The sequence below is a fragment of the Mus pahari genome, chromosome 5 (genome assembly GCF_900095145.1).
Source record: "Mus pahari chromosome 5, PAHARI_EIJ_v1.1, whole genome shotgun sequence".
Classification (NCBI taxonomy): domain Eukaryota; kingdom Metazoa; phylum Chordata; class Mammalia; order Rodentia; family Muridae; genus Mus; species Mus pahari.
The window spans coordinates 5,464,925-5,490,273 of record NC_034594.1 but is presented as its reverse complement, the minus strand read 5'-3'; the positions used below and the strand labels follow the sequence as shown (position 1 = coordinate 5,490,273).

At 43.2% G+C, this 25,349-nt stretch overlaps 1 protein-coding gene across 1 annotated transcript; it reads left to right on the top strand.

Moving 5' to 3' along the window:
• Positions 1–2,034: 2,034 nt before the first annotated feature.
• Positions 2,035–9,237, top strand: Sdhaf4 (succinate dehydrogenase complex assembly factor 4). Its single transcript, XM_021199174.1, has 3 exons — positions 2,035–2,123; positions 4,352–4,501; positions 8,819–9,237. Exons 1-3 carry the CDS (start codon positions 2,069–2,071, stop codon positions 8,926–8,928), a joined length of 315 nt encoding a protein of 104 aa, XP_021054833.1. The 5' UTR covers positions 2,035–2,068; the 3' UTR covers positions 8,929–9,237.
• The last annotated feature ends 16,112 nt before the right edge of the window (positions 9,238–25,349 follow it).

Sequence of the window (25,349 nt, the reverse complement as noted above, 5' to 3'; positions counted from 1 at the left end):
CAATGGAAGTGTCTAAGAACTAACCGGGGTGGTTCCCCTCTCTATTCTGGACTCTTGTCAACCCAAATTGATCTCAAGACTGATCTTTGGAGTATATGACATCTTTTAGGGACAGCACATCCAAGTATTTGATCACCTGGTTCCAAACCCCAACCTCATCTGTACCCCTCATCCTGTGAGGCCAGTGCCTGGAAGATGGAATAATTGATAAGATCAGTGGATCCTCCCAATAGCAGTCCCCTGATTTACATCCACAGGAAAAAGTTCTTTTGATAAGCAATTTGTGTAGGACACATTATATAATACAAAGCATTCACTAAGGCCACAGGTGAACTGTATGAAAGGAAAGATAATCAAGAAAACAGTTTGTTATGAAACATAATGCAGTAAGGGCATACATGGTAGCATGCCAAGGTGTACCCCTGAGAATTTATACCATGCAATAGATCTATAAAGGGGGCTTATAGGGAGGGGGAAGGGGAGTGAGGACCTGGAGAAGGGCTAGAGGCAAACATGTAGACGGTGGGAACAGAGCCACGAGGGCAGAGAAGAGGTTGGAGCACAGAGAAGGACAAAAAGGGGGAGAGACCAGCAGGGAATTTGGGAACAGAGAACTGGAGGTAGCAGCAGGTGAAGACAAGTTGTTGCTAGGCCCCTGGGAGGAGTCTAATGGAATCGCCTGTAAGCTAACACAGTTCAAACATATTTAAGAGCAAATTGCTACCTTCTTCATAATTGGATAGGTGAACTGATTCTCTTGAAGTCAGCCCTGTCTCCCAGGCTGCTTACTACTATATAGTATTAAGGCTCAGGAGTTAGGAATACAGGCTGCTCTTTCAGAGGACCTGAGTTAAATTCCTAGTAACCACATAGTGGCTCAGGACTATCTATAGAGGGATCTGATGCCCTCTTCTGGCATGCAGGTGTACATGTAGACAGCACTCTTGCATTAAAAACAAAAATAAAACCAAAACAACACAAAACCACTCTAGTGATGAAAGGCACAGGTCAAGTCAGTCATTAGAGTTGCTAAGTAGTGGTGCTAGCCAGTCAGTCCTGGGAGGAGAAAGACAGTTAAATGTACAATGGTGTCTTTGTTCTTATCACTGTGGCTATTGTATTAATGGATCCACTGAGAAACAGCTGTGCTAGGAGGAAGGTGAGGTGACCAAGGTGTTCTTGGGGGACAGCACCCTTGACTGCAAGATGGGGATTTAATGGATCACCTCTCTGATCAGTTATCGGTTTGGTTTGGTTTCTAATAATGGGGGGGGGGGCTTTTAGTTGTCATATTTCAAGCTCAATATTTTTAAAAGATGTATTTTGTATGAGTGCTTTGCTGGAATGATGTATGTATGTTTGCAATGTATGTTTGTATGTATGCAAGTTTGTATGCCATACGTATGCCTACTGCCAACAAAGTCCAGAAGAGTGTGTCAGACATTCCGGAATTGGGGTTAGAAACTTACTAGTTACCATGTGCGTGCTGGGAACAGAACCTAGGTCCTCTGAAAGAGAAGCCATCTCTCCAGCCTCAGTGTTTTAAAATAATTTCTAACAGATCCCTGTCATGGAACAGTCTCAATCAATTCACATGACTGAATATTTGAACATACTAAAAATTTGTTTTCAAAATGTGGGAATCTTCAATTCTAATTAAATGTTTTATGTTTGGTATTTTTAACTACAGATTGATGGAGCAATTAAATTAGGGTGATTCAAGTTTCCATCTCTGTGTTGGACTTTGAACTTCCCTCCTTTAGTCCTCCAAGCATCATACACTAAGGTGGTGTGAACTCTAGAATTTATTACTTTCGTGCAGGCTTTTGGTTTTGTCTTTTAAGCCCATCGGAATGGCTAACAGCGCTGCCCAGGTACTGTGCAGGACCAAAGTTGAGGACTAGGCACTGCAGGATTATCCAAGGCAGTTGAGCAGTTGACAGTGGACAAGGACACAACGAAGCTCCGCCCTACTCTGCCCTCGTTGACGCCTGCGCAGACGCCGCGGGAGCGCCTCTGGCCCCGCCCACCTTGGTGCGTGTGCGCAGACGCTGTGGGATCCGGCGCAATGGTCTCCACGATCCTTTCGGTATCACAAATGACTTTCGTCTGGAGAGCAGCAAGTAAGGCCACCCGCCTGGGATCCCGAGAGTTGGGGGCCTGCGGGGGAAGCCGAGTCCCGAAATGCGAGGGCGCAGGCGCGGAGACACTTCCGCGGTGGCGGCAGAAGCATTCGCGGTGCTTGGCATAGGGTTTTGGAAATGCGCCTCGCTCTTAGATGCGGCTAGAAAAGTATGGAAAAGACGAGTGCCATTAATTTACAGGTTTATTTACATCAAGAATAATGTATACCTGGGCAAGGGACGCATGCCTATAGACCCAGCACTAGGCTGGCAGAGGCATGAGGATCTCTGAGTTCAAGGTCAGCCTGGTTCAACTGTTGGGGAAGTGCATACGTAGAGCAAAGAACAAAATATGAATTGCACAAAGCCAAGAACTGTTAGAAGAGAAGCCTTCGCCTTTCTGTAGAAGCTAACGTTTTCAGAACTATTGCATTCTTTCTCAATATACCCCTCAATTATCATGCCAAGGAGCACGCAGAATGCAAGTTTAATTGATGATAACCCTGAGAAGTTGTGTAAATTGAAGACAGAATTACTGCTTTCATAACAAGTGGCCCGGTTTTTTATTTTACTTTTTAGTGTTTCCCTTCAAATACTTAATACCTGTTGGCCGTTAAAATCTTAAATAATCTGTGAGAATTATAGAAACCGAAAGGGTCGCTCCAAATCCTTATTACTGTTTATCCAGCATTCCAGTGTTTTTAAACAAAAGAAACATTAACAAACCTGTGTACGTATATGGTAGATCTTTTCCATTGAGTGCCTGTATGCTGTTTTCTTCATGGAAATGATTTTATGCTATTTGTATTCATTGCTTTTTCTAACAACTGACAGTTCAAGATCATACCACACAAAAATGTATCCTCGTGGATACTTGGACAATTCTAGAAACATCAGTATAGGCTGCTACACCTGCTGGTGTGTGTTTCCCCATGCCCCGGCACAATGGATCCTTAATGGATGCTGGTTTATTGATTCTGCCGTCAGGGTCGGGGCAAGCCAGGTTCTTCCTTAGTCAAGGAATTGAAATCAAAACCCATACTGATTATAAGGTAGCAAGGAGACTTTATTTAAATCCTTGCACTGCAGGAGATCAGTAGGCCAGAATGAAGGAGGCCCAGGTTCATTGCCTCCGGTCTTTTATGAAGCTACAGGAAGAGAAGGATAGTAGTAAGGTGCATAGCTTGGATGGTTCTCATTCTGATTGACATTTTAGGCAGCATTATCATTTTTTGTGTATGTTCCTTCTCATAATGCATCTGACTTCAATAATACACCTGCCAAAATTGGCATGAGATAGTAAATAAAAGATTTTCCTTTAAAAAATATACACTTTTTTGGCTCAGTTTATCTTACTTTTGTACTGGCTGGTTTCGTGTGCCAACGTGACACAAGCTGGAGTTATCACAGAGGAAGGAGCCTCCCTTGTGGCAATGTCTCCATGAAATCTAGCAGTAAGGCATTTTCTTATTTAGTGATCAAGGGTGGGGGTCCCTTGTAGGTGGTGTCATTCCTGGGCTGGTAGTCCTGGGTTCTATAAAGAAGCAAGCTGAGCAAGCCAGGGGAAGCAAGCCAGTAAGGAACATCCCTCCATAGCCTCTGCCTCAGTGCCTGCTTCCTGACCTGCTTGAGTTCCAGTTCTGACTTCCTTTGGTGATGATCAGCAATGTGGAAGTTTAAGCTGAATAAACCCTTTCCTCCCCAACTTGCTTCTTGGTCATGATGTTTTTGTAGGAATAGAAACCCTGACTAAGACACTGAGTAAGCACCAAAACCCAGTGTAGGCCAGATGGGCCTTTTTGGCCCTGTATTGGAACATGGGGCAAGTACAATTGAATATCTGTCTAGGTTTGTTAGTTAGAGAAGAGAAAAATCCCATTGTTCAAAGAGGGATGTACATACATCCTGATGTTTTTGGGGTATCTATGTCACTAAGAGGTTGTTAGGTGCATCTCTTGGAGAAAGGTATGTGTACATAGTATATACACATAAGGAAACTAAGCTGCCAAGTACATTATTAGAAGAGGACCCTGTGCATATTCCAAACTAGGTGGAGTCCGAGGCGGCTAAACTATCCCCTATGCTTGACTGTTTCATTGCTTTATAGCTCTTCTTGTAAACTTGTAACATTGGTTATCTCCAAGGAAGAGAAATATCCCGTCCGTGTAGAATGTAGGTGTGCAGAAAGGAATTTTCACTGTATGCCTTTGTCCTTCTTTCTCCATTAGGACCATCTCTTCTGAATCATTCTTTGAGGAAAATGAGTTATCAGGAAGGAAAACCTGAGCCTGCGAAGCAAGCCCTTAAGAAGTCAAAGCTGCCACTCGGTCGTTTTGACTCACTGGAGGATTCACCCGAGGAGAGAGACCCACTGCAGAGTGAGTAGTGGTTAGTAAACCGCTGTCAGTGCTTAACATGGCAAGGTTGATGCTCATTACTGGGAAAGGTGAAAGAAGTGAAATATGGTCACAATTGTTATTATTGGTTATAAAGGATATCGTGAGTAAAAATACCATATGAACTATCCATATGTGTAGTTGTTACTTCTTTAAAAATGTTTTGGGTTGGTGAGGTGCCTCCATGCATAAAGTACTTGCAGGACATGCATGAAGGCCAGAGTTCAGATCCCATCACCCTTGTGCTAGTGACTTCGGCAGGCAACCCACTATAATTTCACACTCAGAAGACACAGGGGATCCCTAGGGCAAGTTGGCTACCTAGACTAGCTAAGTAGCTCTCAAACGAGAGACCTTGCTTCAATGTCTAAGGTCACGAAAGTGAAGGAGAACACCTGAAGTCAGTCTCTGATCTCAGCGTGCACATGCATACAAGCACACGGGTGCACACACAGGAGCACACATGCATTAAACATGCGTACACATGTACATACACAAGCACACATGCAACAACCCCCCCCCCAAAAAAAAAAGTCTTTCTAGAGCTAAAAACGGTGGCACATGTCTGCAATACCAGCTCTCAAGAAGCTGATGCCAGAGAATCAGGAATGTGAGACCAGCCCGGGCAACATAGACTGTCTCAAAGAAAGGGCTTCTGAGTTCTTAGTACTTACTTGGTTTCGGGCAGGGGAGGGGTTGTTTGTTTAGTTGGTTTTGACTATACTTTTATAATTCAAAAGGTAAAACATATAAGATGAGATCTTCTTTGATACAAATAACAAACTTGCCCTTGTTGAGAAGACTTTTGGCTGTTAAGAAAAAGAATCAGCTGCAGTAGGATCACGATTACCGTTCAGGGGAAAGCCGAGGCCTTAAGGTACAGTGAAGAAGCTGGCCCTCAGAAAACGACGGGAACCGCATATTCAAGGAAAGACATCTGTCACTCTCCTAATGACCGTCCTTCATACCGGGGCACCTGTCAGCTGGACGTAAAGGACAGGAGCGTCTCTTAGCTACTGTCAGTCCAGAGCAGCCACACGTGGGCTCGGCTCTCACTTCTGACCTTAAGCTCCCTGAGGAGAAGGCCGGTAAGCAAGCTCAGCTCAGATACCCACAGCTGAGCCCCTCAGAATGACCAAGCGTTTAGATAGCAAACAGCTCAACACGACTGCTCTCATTGCAACCTGGCAGCTAAGGACAGAGGCGGAGTAGTTTTAAGATGAGCAGGGTTGGTGCACACCCAGGTGAATCTCTTAAGTTCAAGGCCAGCCTGGTCTACAGAGCAAGTTCCAGGCCAGGCAAGGGAAACACCGAGAAGCCCTGTCTTAAAAAAAAAACCAACCAAGGGTTGGAGAGCACTGACTGCTCTTCTGGAAGTCCTGAGTTCAAATCCCAGCAACCACATGGTGGCACACAACCATCTGTAATGAGATTTGATGCCTTCTTCTGGTGTGTCTGAAGACAGCTACAGTGTACTTATATATAATAAATAAATAAATCTTTAAAAAGACCAACCAAACAAAAATAAACAAAACATAAGCGACAACAACAAAAAAGAATGAAGAGCTTTAAATGTAGTTATAAACTAAACATAATTTATCGCTGTTTTTATTTTTTTAATTTTATGACCTTAATTATGAATATATGTACCTGCACGTCTCTTTCTATGTGGATATGTGCATGCAGCCAGAACTGTGGGATCCCTGGAGCTGTTATGAGTCGTGAGTCCCCTATATCACTGCTAGGAAGCAAACTCTGGTTCTCCCAGCCATTGTTCCAGCCCTGTTCTCACTTTGATTGTGTTGGGTGACTTCTCATGAGGAGACATTTTAAAAGCTCAGTCCACCTCAGATAGGGCACCAGTAGATCAACGAAATGCTTCTGTCTAATTGATGAGCCGACAGTGGTTTGGGATTGCCGGGAGGGGCATGGGGGAGGGGTATAGTGGTTACTCTCTCACATCACTAGGAAGGGTGTGTTTGGCTCACAGTTTAAGAAGGGGTGCAGCCCATCGTGATGGAAGACATGGCGGCAGGAGCTTGAGTTGACAGTCACCTTGTGTCTGTTGTCAGGAAGCAGAGAGAGGCAGACGCTGGTGCTCAGCTCTGCTGTCTCTTCCTCTGGATGCCAGCCGTGGTATGGGGTGGACATTTGGGGTGGATCTCTCCTTCTCTCTGAAAGCTCACTCCTGGTGATGTGTCCCCTGGGTCACTTTACATCTTGTCAAGTTGATAGTGGAAAAGTCGGAGTTACTGCACACTAGAGGCAAGCACTGGGCAGGCGCGTGGCGTGGGATTCAGCAGAAGAGAGACCATCACGGTTTGGTGGTAGCTGTCAGCACTGAGAAGGGGCAACACAATGTGTGTGTGTGTGTGTGTGTGTGTGTGTGTGTGTGTGTGTGTGTGTGTGTGTGTGTGTATGTATTAAGGGTCTCATAGTCTAGACCAACCGGGATTACTAGGCTCAAAAATTTCCCCTCTTCATTTCCCCTCTTCATAGCTGGGGCTGCAGGTACACACTAAACCCAGCTCAGCTTACTCTTTTCCTCTCCCAGTGCTGTTCGAGCCCTGACCCCAGACGTGAGGGCGTTTGGAGATAGGTTCAGATCATATGGGTAAGGACCCTGTGGTGAGAGCAGGGCCCTTATGAAAGACACTGGACGCCTCACTCTCTCCCTCCTTCCCTCGGATGACTTAGAAGGGACAGCCCACAGGTCACTCCAGCCCAACCAAGCTGCCTGCTGGTTGCAGCTTCTGTTGGGTAAGCCACACAGGCTGTGTATTTTGCCTCAGCATTCCCAGCTGTCACACTCAGCCCCAGGAGTGGGGGACAAAGACAAGCTTCCATTACAGGGGTTCACAGGGACATCACAGATGATCTCCAGAAAACAATAATGCCAAGGGTAGGGAAAGTTAGTCATGGTGCAGCAAGGAAAGTTTCAACGTGAGATTTCATATCTTCTTTGGTATGTCTGCAGAGGGGCTGCGATCTTTGAGTTTTCCAAAAATATACCACTTAAGATCGGAGGCTGGTTTTTCATCTGCTCTTTCTGCACACAAAGCAGTATGGTGTGTGGGTTGGTTGCCTTCAGGCTCGGTCTCAGCCTTCAGTTTCAGTGCCACACTGAACGACTTTGTGCACCTGCGACATGGGGACAGTGTTGTTTCCTGTCTCATGTGGTTATTACATGGCGTGAGTGAGGTACTGTGTATAAAGAGGTGAGAATTGGCCGGATGTGGTGGTGCACGCCTTTAATCCCAGGGAGGCAGAGGCAGGCAGATTTCTGAATTTGAGGCCAGCCTGGTCTACAGAGTTCCAGGACAGCCAGGGCTACACAGAGAAACCCTGTCTTGAAAAAACAGACAAACAAAAAAAAAAAGGAGCTGAGAATTGAAAGCCCAGAATCAGGTTGTAACAGGATTGTTTGACTCCAGCATTTAACACCAACCTGCACAGAATTAGTAACACCTAACGCCAAATAGTTATAATATCAAATTGACTGATTAAAATTTAAAATCCTTGCCCAGGTGTGGTGGCAAATCCCAGCACTTGAGCAGAGGCAGGCAGAGCTCTGTGAGTTCACAGCCAACCTGGTATACAGTGGGAGTTCCAGGACACCCAGGGCCACACAGAGAAACCCTGTCTCAAAAAAGAAAAAAAAAAATTAAATTCTCAGAATTTGGCTGGGCTTATAGTGAGGACTTTTATCAGGAACCTGCAATTCGTGTATGCATTCATGATTATGCCTTATATTCCTAAAACCATCTGCTGAAGCCCAAAGCCTGTTACGCAGCAGGGATGCTCATAAATAGAACCTGTCAACATCTGTACATACCTGCTAGTGAGGCAGGCCTTGCTCAGTTCAACACTACAAGGCAAAACTGGGAAGAAAAGCGAGACATTGATCTTGTTTCTAAAGCTTCCAAGTTGAGTGGAGCTGCTGTCTGCCCTCCATCCCTCCCGTCTGGTCCAGCACCACTTAGGAAACGACTGTCTAGTGGTTTTAGACTTGAAAGCATGCCAGGAATTGGGGGTCATTAGTGTTGGTGGTAAAGATGATTGAATGTGAAAATGTATTTCTCAAGTTCTGGGGCAGAAGAGGGGGAGCCACATTACAGTTCCAGAAGAGGGGGAGCCACATTACGGTTCCAGGAGGGGGGAAGCCACATTACGGTTCCTTGACAGACTGTGATGGCCCAGGCACTCACACCTAGATTATGCAGTCCTGTCCTCAACATTGACCACATCACTTCCCTCCATCTCTGCTGACTGCCCTCTCCATATTTCTGTCTTCCTTAGAGTTTCCGGATGATGTAAATCCAGTTACCAAAGAAAAAGGTGGACCCAAGGGCCCAGAGCCTACACGATATGGAGACTGGGAACGGAAAGGACGCTGTATTGACTTTTAAGTCATGCAGTCTCACTACTGCAGAATCATTACCTGAACTATTTACTTCATGTTGTTTTCTTTTTCTGTATCCTTTAAGTGTGTAATTTCCATCGTATGTCCTAAAATGCATGTGATAGCTTTGAGGAGCAAATTCTGCTATAGATCAGGAATGTGGAAACACTTCCATTAGCATCTTAACCTCACCTTAAGTGTGTCAGGGCAGGGAGCCTGGGATGAGAGCAGCAAGCCTTTGCCACGATCTTTTTGTCATTTATTTAATCAGTTGCTTATAAAATACACGTGTAAATAAATGCCTCTTGAAGATTTTCTTTAGATTTATTATTTTTATAAGTATGACTGAGTTTTTTTTTTCTGTATGTAAGTATGTGCTTGGAGCCCATGAAGGCCAGAAGAAGGCATTATACTTCCCTGGAACTGGAGTTGTGGGTGGTTGTGAGCCACCCTGGTTGCTGGGAACTGAACCCAGAACCTCTGCAAGAGCAGTAAGTGTCAAGACCTCTGTGCCACCTCTTCCCCTCCTCCCTACCCCGAGAGCTGGTACTGTTATTTTAAACTATGTTTACATAGGTATGTCTGTGTGTACATACACAAGAGTGCAGTTGGCCTCACAGGTCAGAAGTGGTAGCAGATTTTTCTGGGGCTGGGGTTATGGGCTGGTATGAGCCTCCTGTCCTCGGTTGCCATGAAGCAAACTCAGGTCCTCCGTAAAGCTGTTCTCCCTCTTAACCACAGAACTGTCTCCCCAGCCCCAATAAAGTGGCTTTTACACAGTCATTTCTCAGACTAGGTGTGCTGGTTAGTTTGGGTCAAGTTTCTGTAAGCTAGAGTCATCTTGGAAGAGGGAACCTCAATTAATAAAATGCTTCTATCAGACTGGCCTGTAGGCAAGTCTGTGGAGCAGTTTCTTGTCTAATGACCAATGTGGGAGGGCCCAGCCTGCTGTGGGCAGTGCCACCACTGGACAGGTGGTCCTGGAGTGTATACAAAAGCATGTTGAATTAGCCACAGGGAGCAAGCCACTAGATGGCTTTCGTCTGCTTCAGGTCCTGCCTCCAGGAACTGCCCTTATTGCCATGATTTCACTTCATGATGGACTTTTACATCTGTGTAATCTGTGAGATGGAATAAACCCTTCCCTCCCCGAGTGGCTTCTAGTACGTGTTTTATTAAAGCAACAGGAACCAAATTGGGACACTAAAAGAATTGTATGTGTGCTGTGCATGCGTGTGCACGTGCGTGCATGCATGTGTGTATAAGAAAGCAAGCATGTATGTGGGCCTAGGCACGGAGGTCAGAGAACAGCTGTGGAGGACAGCTGTGGAGGTTAGTTCTCTCCCTTCAGCATAGGTTCCAGGAATGGACCACTAAGGTCCTCAAGCTTGTACAGTCAGCCTTTTCCCCAGTAAGCCACCTCCCAGGCCTCATAGTGACTTTAAGTGTAGATTAAATAATACAGTAGAGTTCATGAAGGCCACAGTAATGATACAGAATATTTCATGTGAAGCTAAATGTGCTAAATCCAGTCCTGGCCCTACTCCTTGCTGTCTACATGATCATGAACATGTTACTCAATGTCCTGGTACATCTGTATCCTTTTGTGTAAACAGAGATGATAGTAGTTGGCAGGACACTTGAGGAGATTAAATAAATTAATCCATGTGCGCGCGTGTGCGCGCGCGCGCGCACACAAACACACACACACACACACACACACACACACACACGGGAAGACAGAGAAGTCATGAAGAACTACTACAGGAGTAGGTTCTTTCTCCACTGTGTAGATTCCTGGGATGGAACTCCGATTGTCGGACTTTTAGCAGCAAGCACCTTTAGCCACTGAGCCATCTCACTCACCCTGAGGCAGAGTTTGAGAAAAGCCTGGACAATATAGTAAGAACCTACTCCCTTCCAGGCAAACAAGAATTCCTTTCTGAGGCACCCTCGTAGATGTCCACAGTAGTTTCAGTGTGCGCGCCGTTCACAGCAGAGCAGAAGGCATGGCTTGCCTTGTGTTCACTATTCTGAACCCTGAATGGATTTTTGCAGATCACTAGGCCTTCCTGTGGGAATGATCAAGAAAAGCAAAATTTGAACTATATGAATTAAAATCTTTGATATATTCACATGAAAGAATCATTAGTTTAAAACAGTGATAATTTGGGTGGGCAGAATGAAATGTGTATTAGTAAGACAGCAAATTAGAAAAGCGGGGGGTAGGGGAGAAGATTCTGTTGTTCATCTTAATAACTCAACAGCTCCTTTCCCATCGGATAACTGGGCCAGATCCACTGCACACCTCAAGCATCTTTTCTGTGGTGCTGAGGCTGGGCCTTCAGCCCCCTGGCTATGTGAATTGCTTAGAAAGAAAGGGTGTGCAGAGCTGATAAACACTGAAGACAGATAGGCAGACGGACGGACAGAGACAGACGGACAGACAGATAGACAATGCAGTGGGCTGATCATTAAATGATGTCAACTGTAAGTGCATTGAAGAGGATAAACTTTTTAAAGTTTTAAATGTATTTATTTTATTTTATGTGTATGAGTATTTTGCCTGCACGTATGTATGCACACCGTATGCATGCCTGGTGCCTGAGGAGGTCAGAAAGGGGCACTGCAGTCCCTGGCACTGGGATTACAGATGGTTGTGAGCTGCCACCCAGGATCAACAGGTGCTCTGAACTGAGCCAACTCTCTGGCCAACGGAGAACGTTCTTAACTTAGACCAGAGGCCAATTTGCATGTTAATTAAACTCGATTTGCTTTTGTCACCTATGAGCCAACGGTAGTTCCTTTCTTTAAAAAAGATATTTCTATTTCATGTGTGTCGCTGTTCCCTGCATGTGTCTGGGAGCACCGTGTACATGCAGTGGTGACCTTAGAGACCAGAAGAGGTGGCAGAGCCCCAGAAACTGGAACTCCAAATGCTTATGAGCCATGGGCAACATTTGTTCTCTTTCTTGTCGTTTCTGCTAAGTAAAAATATTTTGAAAATATCCTGTAATTTAGTCAACCAAATTAGTGAACATTTACTAAATTAGCATTTTGAAAAATACTATGTTAAATTAGTTTTGAATTGTTAGTAAAAGACCATAAGAAATCAAAATTGTGCTGGTCTATACTACTTATCACAATATGTGAGAAAAGAGTTTATATACTTCCAAAATGTGTGTAATATCCAGTAAATGAGAGTCATTCCATATCCCAGGATATGGGAGGCAGAGGCAGTTGTCTTTCTGTGAGTTCAAGGCTGGCCTTGTCTATATTATGAGTTCCAGGACAGCTAGGGCTAAGTGGAGAGATCTTGTCTTAGGAAAACACACATACACACACATACGTGCTAAGCAAAATATGAGATAATAAAAACCTCTGCTAATAATATCATATTTTAGGACAGTGAGATGCTCAGCCCTTGTCACCAAGTCTAATGACCCTAGTTCAATACCCGGGACCCACATGGTGAAAGGAGAGTACGGACTCCCTCAGACTGTCTGTCCTCTGACCGCCATAGGCACACACAAAATAAATGAATATCAGAGTTCTTTTTAAAGTAATCTATCTTTCGTCCTTTATCAGGTAATATTAATGGCATGAGAGTGTTTGTATTCACATCCATCAAACATTGGTGAGAAAACTTGAAGACTATCGGTTCGGTGCTTACCACAAACGAAGTGGCTGCGGTGAAAATGACAGCACTCACTAGCCAACCGGAAGCAGAGTCGACTCGGTTTCCTCTCTTCTACTCTTTGCGATCCGCCATGGCCTTCCTGCTTCCCAGCCGTAAATGGGTATGGCAGGGCGATGTTGTGTAGATGGTCAACACGCTCTCAGGCACTTCTGGGAGGGATCTACCTCAGGGTCAATTGAGGTAGATCCGCCCTGAAGGAGGGAAGCCTCATGACCTGTGCTTGGGTCCTGAGTACCTAAAACAGGAAACTGGTTGAACATGGGTGTCTTAGTTAGGCTTCCTGTTGCTGTCGATGAAACACCGTGAGCAAAGAATTTGGGGGAGCAAAGAGTTGGTTCGGCTTATGCTTCCACATCACAGTTCATCATCAAAGGAAGTCAGGACAGGAACTCAGGCAGGGCAGGATCCCGGAGGCAGGAGCTGATGCAGAAGCCATGGAGGGGTGCTGCTTATAGGTTGGGTCTCCATGGCTTGCTTATGGGAGCGCCCGTGTTAGAACCCAGGATCACCAGCCCAGGGATGACACCACTCACCATGGGCGGGGTGCCATCGGTCACTAATTAAGAAAATGCCCAGCAGGCTTGCCTACAGCCCAGTCTCATGGAGGCATTTTCTCAGTTGAGGCTCCCTCCTCTCAGACAGCTCTAGCTTATGTGAAGTTTACATAAAACTAGTCAGTACAGTGGGCGTTCATCCTTTTTTCTCTCCTGACTCCTAACTGGATCCAGTGTGACCAGCTGCCCTGTGCGTCTGTGGCTGTGGTTTCCACCATGATGAACTGTGAAACTGGGAGCCTATCCTCCCTTATATTGCTTTTATCGATATCGTAACACCTTAGTAGGAAGAGTGACAAATACACAGGGCTATTCATGTAGGCCCTCCCACTTCTACCCTCTAACAGAATCTTCATTAGGCTATGTCATTGGCTGCCCAGAATTTTATTTGAATTTGTGCTCCGGCCTGAGGCTCTGTGTATCCAGTCTTCCATGCCTTCACTCCCGTTCATTGATGTCAGGCCCACCTGCTATAGGAGGTATGAAGGTCCTCATGTTCAAAGATAAGCACAAGGGGACCAAAAGGCTTGTCCCTTCAAGGGAAGGAATTCTATCCCTGTCATCCACCCAGAGGCCTGAGAGTGGACAAGCATTCTACGCTAGTGATGCCATGTGGCTTGGGAGACCACATCGGAGCCATCCCAGATCCTGATCATAAGCTTGTTTTTCTCAGTTAGTGTATAGGTCCCATCTTTATGTCATATGTCATCCATCTGTAGAACCTATCTTTAAGCTGTCAGATGGACTTTACAAAGCGTTTCTCTGTCGTCATGTCTGATTCTTAGCTTACTTTGTTCCTCAAAGAAGTTTATGCATGCTTTATTGGGCACACAGGGTTGAATTCATTACCACCAGAAAAAAAATCATCAAAATTTGCTGGGCTTAAATATGCCTAAAATAAGCGACTCAGGGCCAGACTCGGAAGTTTGAGTCAACACCGGCTACTGAGTATGATGGGCTTAGCTGCCTTCTCCCCTCCCACTGAGCCTGGACATCACAGAGACCCTTACAACTACACCCCCCCAAATCTGGATAGTTCACAGATGTTTTCCCCAATAAAACTCCTTCAGTTTTGATCCTATCTTGCCATCTGTTCCTTAGAGAACCCAAATTAACATTTGTAAGTTACAAAGAACGGTTTATAATAGACAGAAAATGTAGCACAAAGCATGTGGCTATTTGTAGCAAAATCACAATTTAAGTAATTTCAGGTTCCTTGCAGGATCTCTATACAGTCCTTAGATTTAAGGCATAAACCTGGGTATCTTTTCATATTTACTACTTTTATTGAACTAAGTTATGCCCAGCATTTTTATTTATTTTAAAATCTGTAGCTAGGCTAACCAAGGGCCAGAATATAATAGTACCTATTATTGAACTTGTAACAACAAATCTGAAAGCATGTTCTTTTAGTAAAAAAATAAATGTTCAGCCAGGAGTGGTGGCACACGCCTTTAATCCCAGCAGTCGGGAGGCAGAGGCAGGCAGATTTCTGAGTTCAAGGCCAGCCTGGTCTACAAAGTGAGTTCCAGGACAGCCAGGACTATACAGAGAAACCCTGTCTCGAAAAAAAAAAAAAATAATAATAATAATAATAATAAATAAATAAATAAAATGTTCATCAGATGAAAAGGTTGGTTTAGGGCTGGTGAAATGGCTTCAGGAGTAAACCAGTTGCAGTGTAAATGTGACAACTTGAGTTTAAACTTCAGAATTCATGAGAAAGAAGAAAGAATTGACTCCACATGGTATACATGTGTATGCACACACATGCTTCACCTAAAGACTACACTATATTATACTGCTAAAGAATTTTTTAAATGGCTATTTTACAGGGAGAGAAAGCTTTGTGATAGCATCTGAAGGACAGCTTTATGGTAGAACTGGAATTTTCCAAGTACAGGACAAGAATGATACAAGCCATTTAACCATTCTGATTGGTCAAGTAGAAGGAAAACGCGCTACAGGTTTCTGAGCTCCTGTCCTCTGACTTTCTACAGCTTCCATGTTACAGTGCGGTTAAAAGTCAAAGGATCCTGCACTCGGGAGGCAGAGGCAGGCAGATCTCAGAGTTTGAGACCAGCCTGGTCTATGGAGTGAGTTCTAAGACAGCCAGAGCTACACAGAGCAATCCTGTCTTGAAAAAGGAAAATTAAAGAATTCTTTTCTGTAAGCACATTGTAAGGTAGATTTATGAGGGCGGAGGTGCTAGAAAGTCAAAGTTATACACCACTAAGAAGTACAGTTTTCTTTTTTTAAAGATTTATTTATTTATTTTTATGTATGTGAGTACACTGTAGCTGTACAGATGGTTGTGAGCCTTCAAGTGGTTGTTGGGACTTGAATTTTTAGGACCTCTGCTCTGTCCAATCAACCCCACTCGCTCCCTGCTTGCTCCTGCCCAAAGATTTATTTATTATTATACATAAGTACACTGTAGCTGACTTCAGACACCAGAAGAGGGCGTCAGATCTCATTTTGGGTGGTTGTGAGCCACCATGTGGCTGTTGGGATTTGAACTCAGGACCTTCGGAAGTCAGTGCTCTTACCCACTGAGTCATCTGGCCAGCCCAGAAGTACAGTTTTCTTACTGTCCTTGACCAGATGTCTTTGGGAACATGTTCCCTCCTCGGGCAACTCTGGCTTACTCAGTGGTGCCCGGAGTCCCCAGCACTGTCAGCAGGACCAGCAGCGGGTCTTCTTTCTCGTGTTCTCCCTCCACATCTTCATGCATGCTCCCATGCTCCAGTCTTTCTGTCCTTCCCTGGTACGACCTCTTTCTTTCACAGATGTTTTCTTAGACACTCCCAGACAACACTAGAATTCTGTCTATAGTAAGAACATCTTGACATCCTGCACCATCCCTCTGTCCCGGGATGTTTTGACCTTGTGAGCTGCAAGTCTGCCTGCATGGGTCCTGACTAATGAGCTTATTCTGCTTCCTTCCAACACCTTCAAGATGCAGCTTCAGAGGCTACCCAATCACAGCAACCACAAAGACCCCTAACTCTGACCATTTCTCTTCCTAAGCATCTCTCTTTCTTTTAACCCTGGTGCTTAAAAAACAAAACAAAACAGCAACAACAACAACAACAACAAAATCGTCTTTAATAAACTCCAACTCAGGCTGGTGAGATGGCTCAGTGATTAAGTGCACTGACTGCTCTTCCAAAGGTTCTGAGTTCAAATCTCAGCAACCACATGGTGGCTCACAACCATCTCATAATGTGATCTGACGCCCTCTTCTGGAGTGTCTGAAGACAGCTACAGTGTACTTACATATAATAATAAATAACTTTATATGCCCCAGTACAGGGGAACACCAGGGCCAAGAAGTGGGAGTGGGTGGGTAGGGGAGCAGGGGGTGGGGAGGGTATAGGGGACTTTCGGGATAGCATTTGAAATGTAACTGAAGTAAATACCTAATAAAAAATTGGAAAAAAAATAAATAAAAATAAAGATAAACTCCAACTCTACCTCATACTGGTTCATCTTGAAATTATTTTGTGTGGAGAAGTGAGAAGTGATTAATTTTGATTTATCTGGGTTCAGACCCCTAAAAGATGACAGGAACTCCTCGGGGAGCTGCCAACGACAAGTTGGAGATATACTTCCCTCCACACCTGCCGTCGCGGCCGACCTGAATACTGTTGTAACGGATTCTAAGCCTCGGCTAAGGTCACAGCACATCCGACACTTTGACTTCATCCACATGAGGCCTGGAAGAGCAGCTTGGTTCCATTTTGTTTGTGGAAATATTAATTTATCTTGCTGTATGCTGCTAATTTCCCATGCAAAAGTGAAAACTAATTCAAGTTGCCATCACTGCAGCCTTGACCTTGGGTTAGCTTTTAAGTGCTGTATTCTAGCTAGCAGCCATCACATTGTACCCTGAGAGAGAGAACGTGTGTGTGTGTGTGTGTGTGTGTGTGTGTGTGTACTTATGTATGTGTAAGTGTTTTTCAAGTATGTGTATGTGTAAGTGTTTTTCAAGTATGTGTATGTGTAAGTGTTTTTCAAAATATGCTAAGACTCAGAATCTTCTTAGAATTATTAGTCTATTTCTGGGAGGGGGGATGTGGAAAGGCATGAATACCATGAGACATATGAGGAGGTCAGAGGACAACTTGCAGAAATAGTTTCTCCCCAGCCACCAGTCAGGTCGCCTGGCTTACCTGCAGTGTCTTTAACCACAGAGCCATCTCAGTGGTCCAGGGTCTCCTGAGATTTTTAACAGTGATATGAAAAAGTAAGTTCTACCTGGAGTCAGGTCACATGATGTGTACCTTACCTGTAGGTCCCAGCTGCTCAGGAGACAGAGAACGCAGGATTGCTTGAGCCTTTGAGTATGGGACTAGCCTGGATGATGTCATAAGGCTCTGTCTCGAATGAACCAACTAATATACAGATATAGGCAATAGTTTAGGAAGAGGAGAGTGGGCCAGGTCCCATGAGGGTGGACTAGGTCTGGTGAATGCCCTGTACGAGGGAAGTAAAAAGCTCTGGAGGAGACCTGGAGGTAACTCTAATTGGACTAACTGGACTGTACATTGTTCTAAGAATATAAATTGTCACAAAACATTCACCTGCATTTTCTGTAAGTAAGCGAAGAATTTCACACTATCTGAAGCTCACCCCACTTATTTAAGATATTATTATGTGGGTGTTTGTCTGTCTGTATGTATGTACGAACACCATTCTTGTACCTGGTACCCACAGAGGCCAGAAGAGGGCATCAGATCTCCTGAAGCTGGAGTTAGAGACAGTTGCGAGCTGAGTAAGTTGGGTGCTGAGAACTAAACTCAGGACCTCTGAAAGAATAACAAGCACTTTTAACTGCTGGGTGATTTTTCTGGCCTGTGGGAGGACACATGATGTTTGGAGAGAGTATAAACAGGACTCAATAGACAGTGACAGGGCACTTCCATAGCTAGCTGTGCAACATTTCCTTGGTCTCGCATCTTTGCTGATCTTCACTTCGTTGAGAGAGGCATAGCAGAGAACTCTTCCTGTCATCCCATCTGGTCCTGGTCACTCTCTCTCCCGCTGACTTGTGCAGATTTAGCAGAGGCCTGGCAGTTTCTGCTGGATCATCATCTCCCCACCTCCCCTAGTTGCTGATTCATGTTTGGTGAGACTTTTGAACTGAACTGTTGGAATCCTGACAAACAGAAATTGGAATGACCCCCAGGAACCCCAAGGAAGATGTAAACAGGTCCACACCCCCTTGTCCTATTTACCATTTTTTCTCCCCTACCTTGGACAGTGGGCTAGAGGGGCTGGCAAAGCATTTGAGAACCCTGGGAAAAAAGCAGTTCCTGGGATTTCTGTGTCTCTGCCTTTAAGAGCTAGACTAATAGGTAGATTGCCACCCTTACCTGACATATATGCGGGCTCCTTGGGACCTAAACTCCAGTCCTAATGATGGTATCACTGAACAATCTTCCCACCTCCCCCCCCCCCCNCCACCATTACAATTTTTGGATAGAAGTTATTTCCTTGTTGATCTCCATAGGAGGTAAGGGAGGGCTAGAAAAAAACACTCTCTGTAAGTAAGTCCCTAGGGGACTATGGCCAGGGAAAACTGGGTATTTTTTTTCTTGTCAGTTATGCAAAAAAATCTTTTTAAAATGCTCCATTTCTGCTCAAATTCATTTGATATCACCACTATGATTTTCCTCAGTTTTAAAGCTAAAATCTGTCTACAATTTTTAAGTTTCATAAATAGCAACCTCCCACTTAGATCCCAAATGGAAACCTGTGTATACTGCTCTGTCATCAAACCATCTTGACACAGATGCACAGAGAAAAAAGTCCAAGAAATAAGGAAAAATAGGCAAACTATATCTATAAATGTTATACATTTTGATGATATAACTAATTATCAATAAAATATTGTCAAACCAGTTTTATTTTATTTCATTTTATTTTTTTCAAAAAAGTTGCCCTTAAAACAAAGAGATAAGGCTGTAGGATGTTAACCTTTTGTAGTCACCTCAAATACAAAGCCATTAATCAGTCTTAGCAATTGTGCTGACTAGTTCTATCAAGCTAGAGTCATCAGAGAGGGGTAGACCTCAGTTGAGAAAATACCTTCCTAATATCAGGCTGCAGATAAGCCTGTAGGGAATTTTCTTAATTAATGATTAATGGGGAACACCCAGCCCGTTGTGGGCAGTGCCACCCCTGGCTGTGGTCCTGAATTCTATAAGAAAGCAGGCTGAGCAGGTCTGGGGGAGCAAGCCAGTAAGCAGCACCCCTCCATGGCGTCTACATAGGTTCTTGCCTCCAGGTCCTTCCCTGTCTGAGTTCCTGTCTTGGCTTCCCTCAGTGGACTGTGACTCAGGACATATAATGCAAAAACGAAACCTATTCCCCACAGTCGCCTTCGGTCATTGTGTCTCTTCACAGCAGTAATGGCAACCCTAAGACAGCGATATAAATCAAGTATCATCATGCCCCAAAGAAATATATATTAGTGTGCACATGCATGTGTGTGTGTGTGTGTGTGTTGTTGTTGTTGTTGTTGTTGTGTATTCCTCAGGCACTGAGCAATCTAGTATCTGGAAATATTCATGAGAAGTCCAGGGAAAATGACTGGTTCACTGACTCATTTACCTCAAGCTTTATCTACCATAACCGATGAACATGTGTTAACAGATGGACCTCAGAGCGTTACTGTTTTAGAGACAGAACTTGCACAGACATGATTCATGAATCAGAGAGTACAAAACTTCAATGGTTCAGGGGTCCATGGATGGTGCACAAAAGAAAACTCTTTGTCACCAAAGAGTGACAAAGCTCCAGATGGTGGTTTCTGACTGGTTGAGCTAAAGCTTTGTTGTCTTAAGCTATCAGCATTCACTCAGAGTAGAGTTTGGTATTCTTAGTTGCAACACAACACCCCAGAGTTACCTGAATCCTGTGAATTCCCAGCTAAGTATTGGAATCACATGGATGGGAAGAATGTGGGGGCCCAAGGGTGACATCTAGGTTCTGTTGTTGAAGAATAAAGAGTAGCATTGCCCTAGGACAGAACTAGAGTGGGGACAGGCTGGTTTCCTGAGTGATGAGGCACATGGTGGGAAGGTGCAGTAGGTTCATGGTATTTATTTCAGGGTCATAGCTACCAGATCCTAATTATGGGCTTTAGATATTGAAAGCAGCATATTAAACTGAGTCAACCACATACAGAAACACAAAGATCAGATGGATGAAGCCACGCTCTGCTCATTAGCTGTAAAGCCAGAGGTTACGTTTCTGCCTCACCAAGTCAGGGCTCTTAAACTTAATATCAATGGCATCTCGTGAAACTGAAGTTAAGATGCCAGTTATTTAGAAGAGAAAGTAAGTTTCTGATTTGAATTTGCTTTATGGGTGTACTGCATTATATAAAATATTTTCCTATGCATGCAGCCATTTCAATGCATAACAGAATGTGAACAAAGGTAAATAACCCTGTATCTTCCTTTCACTCATCCATCTGTTCGTTAATTTAGTTTTAGTTTTACGTGTATGGGTATTTTATTTGCAGATATGTCTGTGTACCGTATGCCCTCAGACTCCAAAAATGAGCACCAGACTCCCCAAGAATGAAATTACAAACAGTGGTGAGCTCCCATGTGTGTGCTGAGAATCAAACCTCTGTCCTCTGGAAAGGCAGCCAGTGCACTTAACTGCTGAGCCATTGCTCCAGCCCCAAGAAGTGCATATCTTTTAGCCTTAGAAGTGAATTATTAGCCCCTATTCCAAAGATTCTTGGCAAACCCATTTGCTTTCTCATACAGCCATCTACCTGCTTCAGTGAGTGTGCTGGGATTGGTCCCAGCTTCTGAGTTAACATCATTAATATAGCAACTACTCCTTTGTGGGTGGAGACCCCTTAGGGGTTACATATCGGATATCCTGCATAGCAGATATTTACATTAGGTTCTTTGAGAATATCAAAAAGAGAAGCAATCCCTTACCCAAACTACCTAAAGGAGGAAGATAGAATATGCAAATTTACAAAATCAGAAACAAAAGGGGTACATAACAACAAACACTGGGAATCCCAAAGAATCATAAGGATGTACTTTAAAAGCCTGTAGTACACCAAATTGGAAAATCTAAAAGAAATGGATAGTGTTCCCAATAGGTGACACATAACAAAGTTAAATCAAGATCAGATAAGCAATAATCCCTAGTGAAAGAGAAGCAGTCATTAAAAGTCTCCCAACCAAAACAAATAAATAAATAATCCCAGTGTCAGATGGTTTTAACACAGAATTCAACCAGACTTTCAGAGAAGAGTTAGTGCCAATACTCCTCAGATTATTACACAAAAGAAAAACAGAAGGAACATTGGCTAATTCATTTTATGAGACCACAGTTACCCTGGTGCCCAAACCACATAAAGACTCAACAAAGAAAGAGAATTATACACCAATTTCCCTTGTGAGCATAGAAGCAAAAATAGTCAATAAAATACTTGCAAAACAAATCCAAGAACACACCAAGAAGATCATTCACAGTGATCAAGTAGGCTTCAGTCAGGAGATACAGGATGGTTCAATATCGAAAAATCAGTAAATGCAATTCAGCATATAAGCAAACTGAAAGATTAAAAAAATCATATGATCATTTCATAGATGCAGAAAAATCCTTTGAAAATTCAAAACACCTTTATGGTAGAAGTCTTGGAGAGATTAAGGATACAAGGAGCATACCTAAATAGAATAAAGACAACTTACAGCAAGCCTGTAGCAAACATCAAATTTAATGGAGAGAAACTCAAAGCAACTCCATTAAAATCAGAAACAAGAAAAGGCTGCCCACTCTCTTCTTATCTGTTCAACATAGTACTTGAAGTTCTAGCTAGAGCAATAAGATAACTAAAGGAGATCAAGGGGAATCAAATTGGAAAGAAAGAAATCAAAGTATAGTTATTTACAGAAGATATGATAGTATACCCAGGTGACCCTAAAAGTTCCACCAGGGATCTCCTACAGCTCTCAAACACTTTCAGTAAAGTGGTTGGATACAAGATTAACTAAAAAAAAATCAGTTGTCATCCTCTGTACAATAGCCTCAAATAATATAAAATATCTTGGGATAACTCTAAGCAAGCAAGGGAGAGTCTTGTATAATATTTTTTAAAGAAAGACATTGAAAAAGATATGAGAAGATAAAATGATATTCCATGTTCATGGATGGATAGAAGTAACACAGTAAAAATGGATTCTACCAAAAGCAATCAACAGGTTCATTGCAATCCCCATGAAAACTCCAACACAGTTTTTTTGTTTTTTTTTTTTTTACGGAGATGGAAAGGACAATTCTCAACTTCATAGGAAAAACAGAACACTCAGGAGAGCTAAATTGATAATGAACAATAAAAGAATAATAAAAGAACTCATAAATAAAAGAACAATAAAAGATTTTTTTTTTACCAATTCCACATCCAATAGATACAATCTCCTTTGTCTCCTTTAGTTGTCTCGTTGCTATAGCTAAAACTTCAAGTACTGTATTGACTAGCTATGGAGAGAATGTACAACCTTGCCTTGTTCCTAATATCCAAAATATTTAAAGAACTCAGAAAACTAGATATCAAAAAACTTCCAAATAATCCAATTAAGAAAAGGGGTACCAATCTAAACAGAATTCTCAATAGAGGAATCTTAAAGGGCTGAGAAACATTTAAAGAAATGTTCAACAACATTCTTTAGTCATCAGGGAAATGAAAATCAAAACAACTCTGAGATTCATCTTACCCCTGTCAGAATGGCTAAGATCAATAAAACAAGTGACAGTTCATGCTGGTGAAGATATTTTACAAAGGGGAACACTCTTCCATTGCTGGTGGGAGTGCAAACTTGAACAGCCAGTATGGAAATCAATATGAGGTTTCCTCAGAAAATTAGGAATCAATCAACTTCAAGACCCAGTTATACCACTCTTGGGCATATACCCAAGGATACTTCCTACGATAAGGGCACTTGCTCAACCATGTTTATTATGGATTTTTTTTTTAAATCTGGGAAATAACCTAGATGTTCCTTCCTCAATAGAAGAATGGATAAAGAAAATGTAGTACATTTACACAACACAGGGTTAATTAGCTGTTTAAACCCTGATATCATGAAAGTTACAGGCAAATGGATGGAACTAGAAAACAAATCATACCAAGTTAGGTAATTCAAACTCAGAAGGACAAATATGGTTTGTATTAACTTAGAAGTGGATATTAGCCACTAAGTAAACGATAATTAAGCTACTATATGTAACACAAAGGTTAGGTAAATAGGGGTGTAAGGGGAGGATGTATAGATATTTCTGGGAAGGGGAAATAGAATAGATTTTAGGAGTAGACTGGGGTGGCTGGGGAGGGGAGCAGGAAGGATCCAGTGTGGGGTAGCGATGGGATAGAGGGAGACAACCCAGGGAGAGAGAGTTAGAATTAGGGAACATTTGGAGCAGTGGAGAGCCTAGAATCTAGAATAGTCTCTGAGGGCTCCTAGTGAAAGAGGATACACAGTCTTCACTGGCCAGCTCCTGTAGCCAAGTAAGGCTTCCAGTGGTGGCTCTGGGTTGTGTTCACTTAGTTGTTGGTCAAGAGGGTCCCATGGAAATCCCCAAACAACAGAGGCTAATACTAATACAAAGGGTTGCTCTCTGCAATCTGACTGGGGAGGACAACTCCATAGGACTTGTTGGATACTTCGAAGTGGAGGTGGTGCCTGCTTGGGGCCTTTGCCCCTACATTCTGGTGCCTTTGGTATGAAAATGTACTCCACAGGCTACTAAAAAAAAAAACAAACAAACAAAAAAAAAACTTGAGCATAACCCAAGCCACAAAACTTTTGACATACAATCTGTCCTGTATGCAAAATATGCCAGGGCAATGGCAGTCGATGCCCCAGAACTTGTGAAAGTAGCTAACCAATGTCTGATTTGCCTTAAGGCCCACTCCATAAGGAACCCATACATGACACTGCTTGGGAAACCAAGAACCAGAGACTAGATAGTCCAAAGTCCTAGGGTAATACCAAACACACTGGTCAAATGTAGGCAGATAGAAGATACATAGAAACACAGACAGACAGACTGACGGATAATCGACTAACTAAAATAAAGCATGAGGTAGGACAAGCCTAAAAGGTGTAAATATATGTGGTCTGCTTCAAATAATTTTATTTTTAAGTTGATAATTTAGAAGTTGATTTTTTTATTTTCATTTTTTTTCAATTTTTTTTCCTTTTCTTTTGTCCCTGAGACAGCATGAAGAGTAAGTGAGCAGTGAGAGATAATCTCTTTAACTTGTAAGGGGATTTTATTACAGACGGAGCTTCTTTATTACAGATGGAGCTTCGGGATCTCTTTGGAGCATTGATTGCTTTTCCTGTGAGAGGGTTGGTTCCCAGTTCCATTTTGGAGTTACATAGCTGTGTCTACAATAGTGTTACTCAGCTGAAATTTGTTTGGGGGTTTTGAATCCTCCCCAACTTATCCACTCAAAAGAACAAAGAGATAAGAACTCCTTTAGGTAAAAAGGTGACAGACATAAGCCCCACAGGTAGAGCTGCCCCAGAGTCAAAGTGTTGTCAGTGTCCTGGAGAACAACTTGACTAAGAAGTGGGAGAAAAGCGGAGTCCATTTCCCCTGAAGCCTTCCCCAGTGGTGCCTGCGGTGATTTGAATGAAAACGGCCCCCATAGACTCACAGGGAGTGGCTCTATTAGGAGGTGTGGCCTTATTGGGCAAAATGGGAGTGGGCTTTTGGGCTTGAGAAGCCAAAGCTAGGCCCAGTGTCACTCTCTCTTCCTGATGTATGCATTTCCTAATGTATAACTCTCGGCTCCTCCAGTACCATGTCTGCCTGAGTGCTACCATGGCACCATAACAATAATGGACTAAACATCTGAACTGTAGAGTTGCTGTGGTCATGGTGTCTCTTCACAGGAATGGAAACCCTGAGATAATACCTAATATCTGTGCCAGGTGAGAAACCTTGAAGGAGAATGAAATAATTTGTTGTGGAAACTAGGCCCTTTTGGGTTTTTTTTGTTTGTTTGTTTTGTTTTTTTATGGAACATTTTTTTATTATTATTATTTTCTTTATTTACATTTCAAATGCTATCCCGAAAGTTTCCTATACCCTCCCCCCACCTCTGCTCCCCTACCCACCCACTCC

Bases quoted from the DNA above. Each gene is read 5' to 3' on its own strand.
- Sdhaf4 (XM_021199174.1), top strand. From the start codon at position 2,069: ATGGTCTCCACGATCCTTTCGGTATCACAAATGACTTTCGTCTGGAGA. The intron at 2,124-4,351 runs GTAAGGCCACCC...TTTCTCCATTAG, and splicing joins TTTCGTCTGGAGAGCAGCAA to GACCATCTCTTCTGAATCAT. The intron at 4,502-8,818 runs GTGAGTAGTGGT...TGTCTTCCTTAG, and splicing joins GGAGAGAGACCCACTGCAGA to AGTTTCCGGATGATGTAAAT.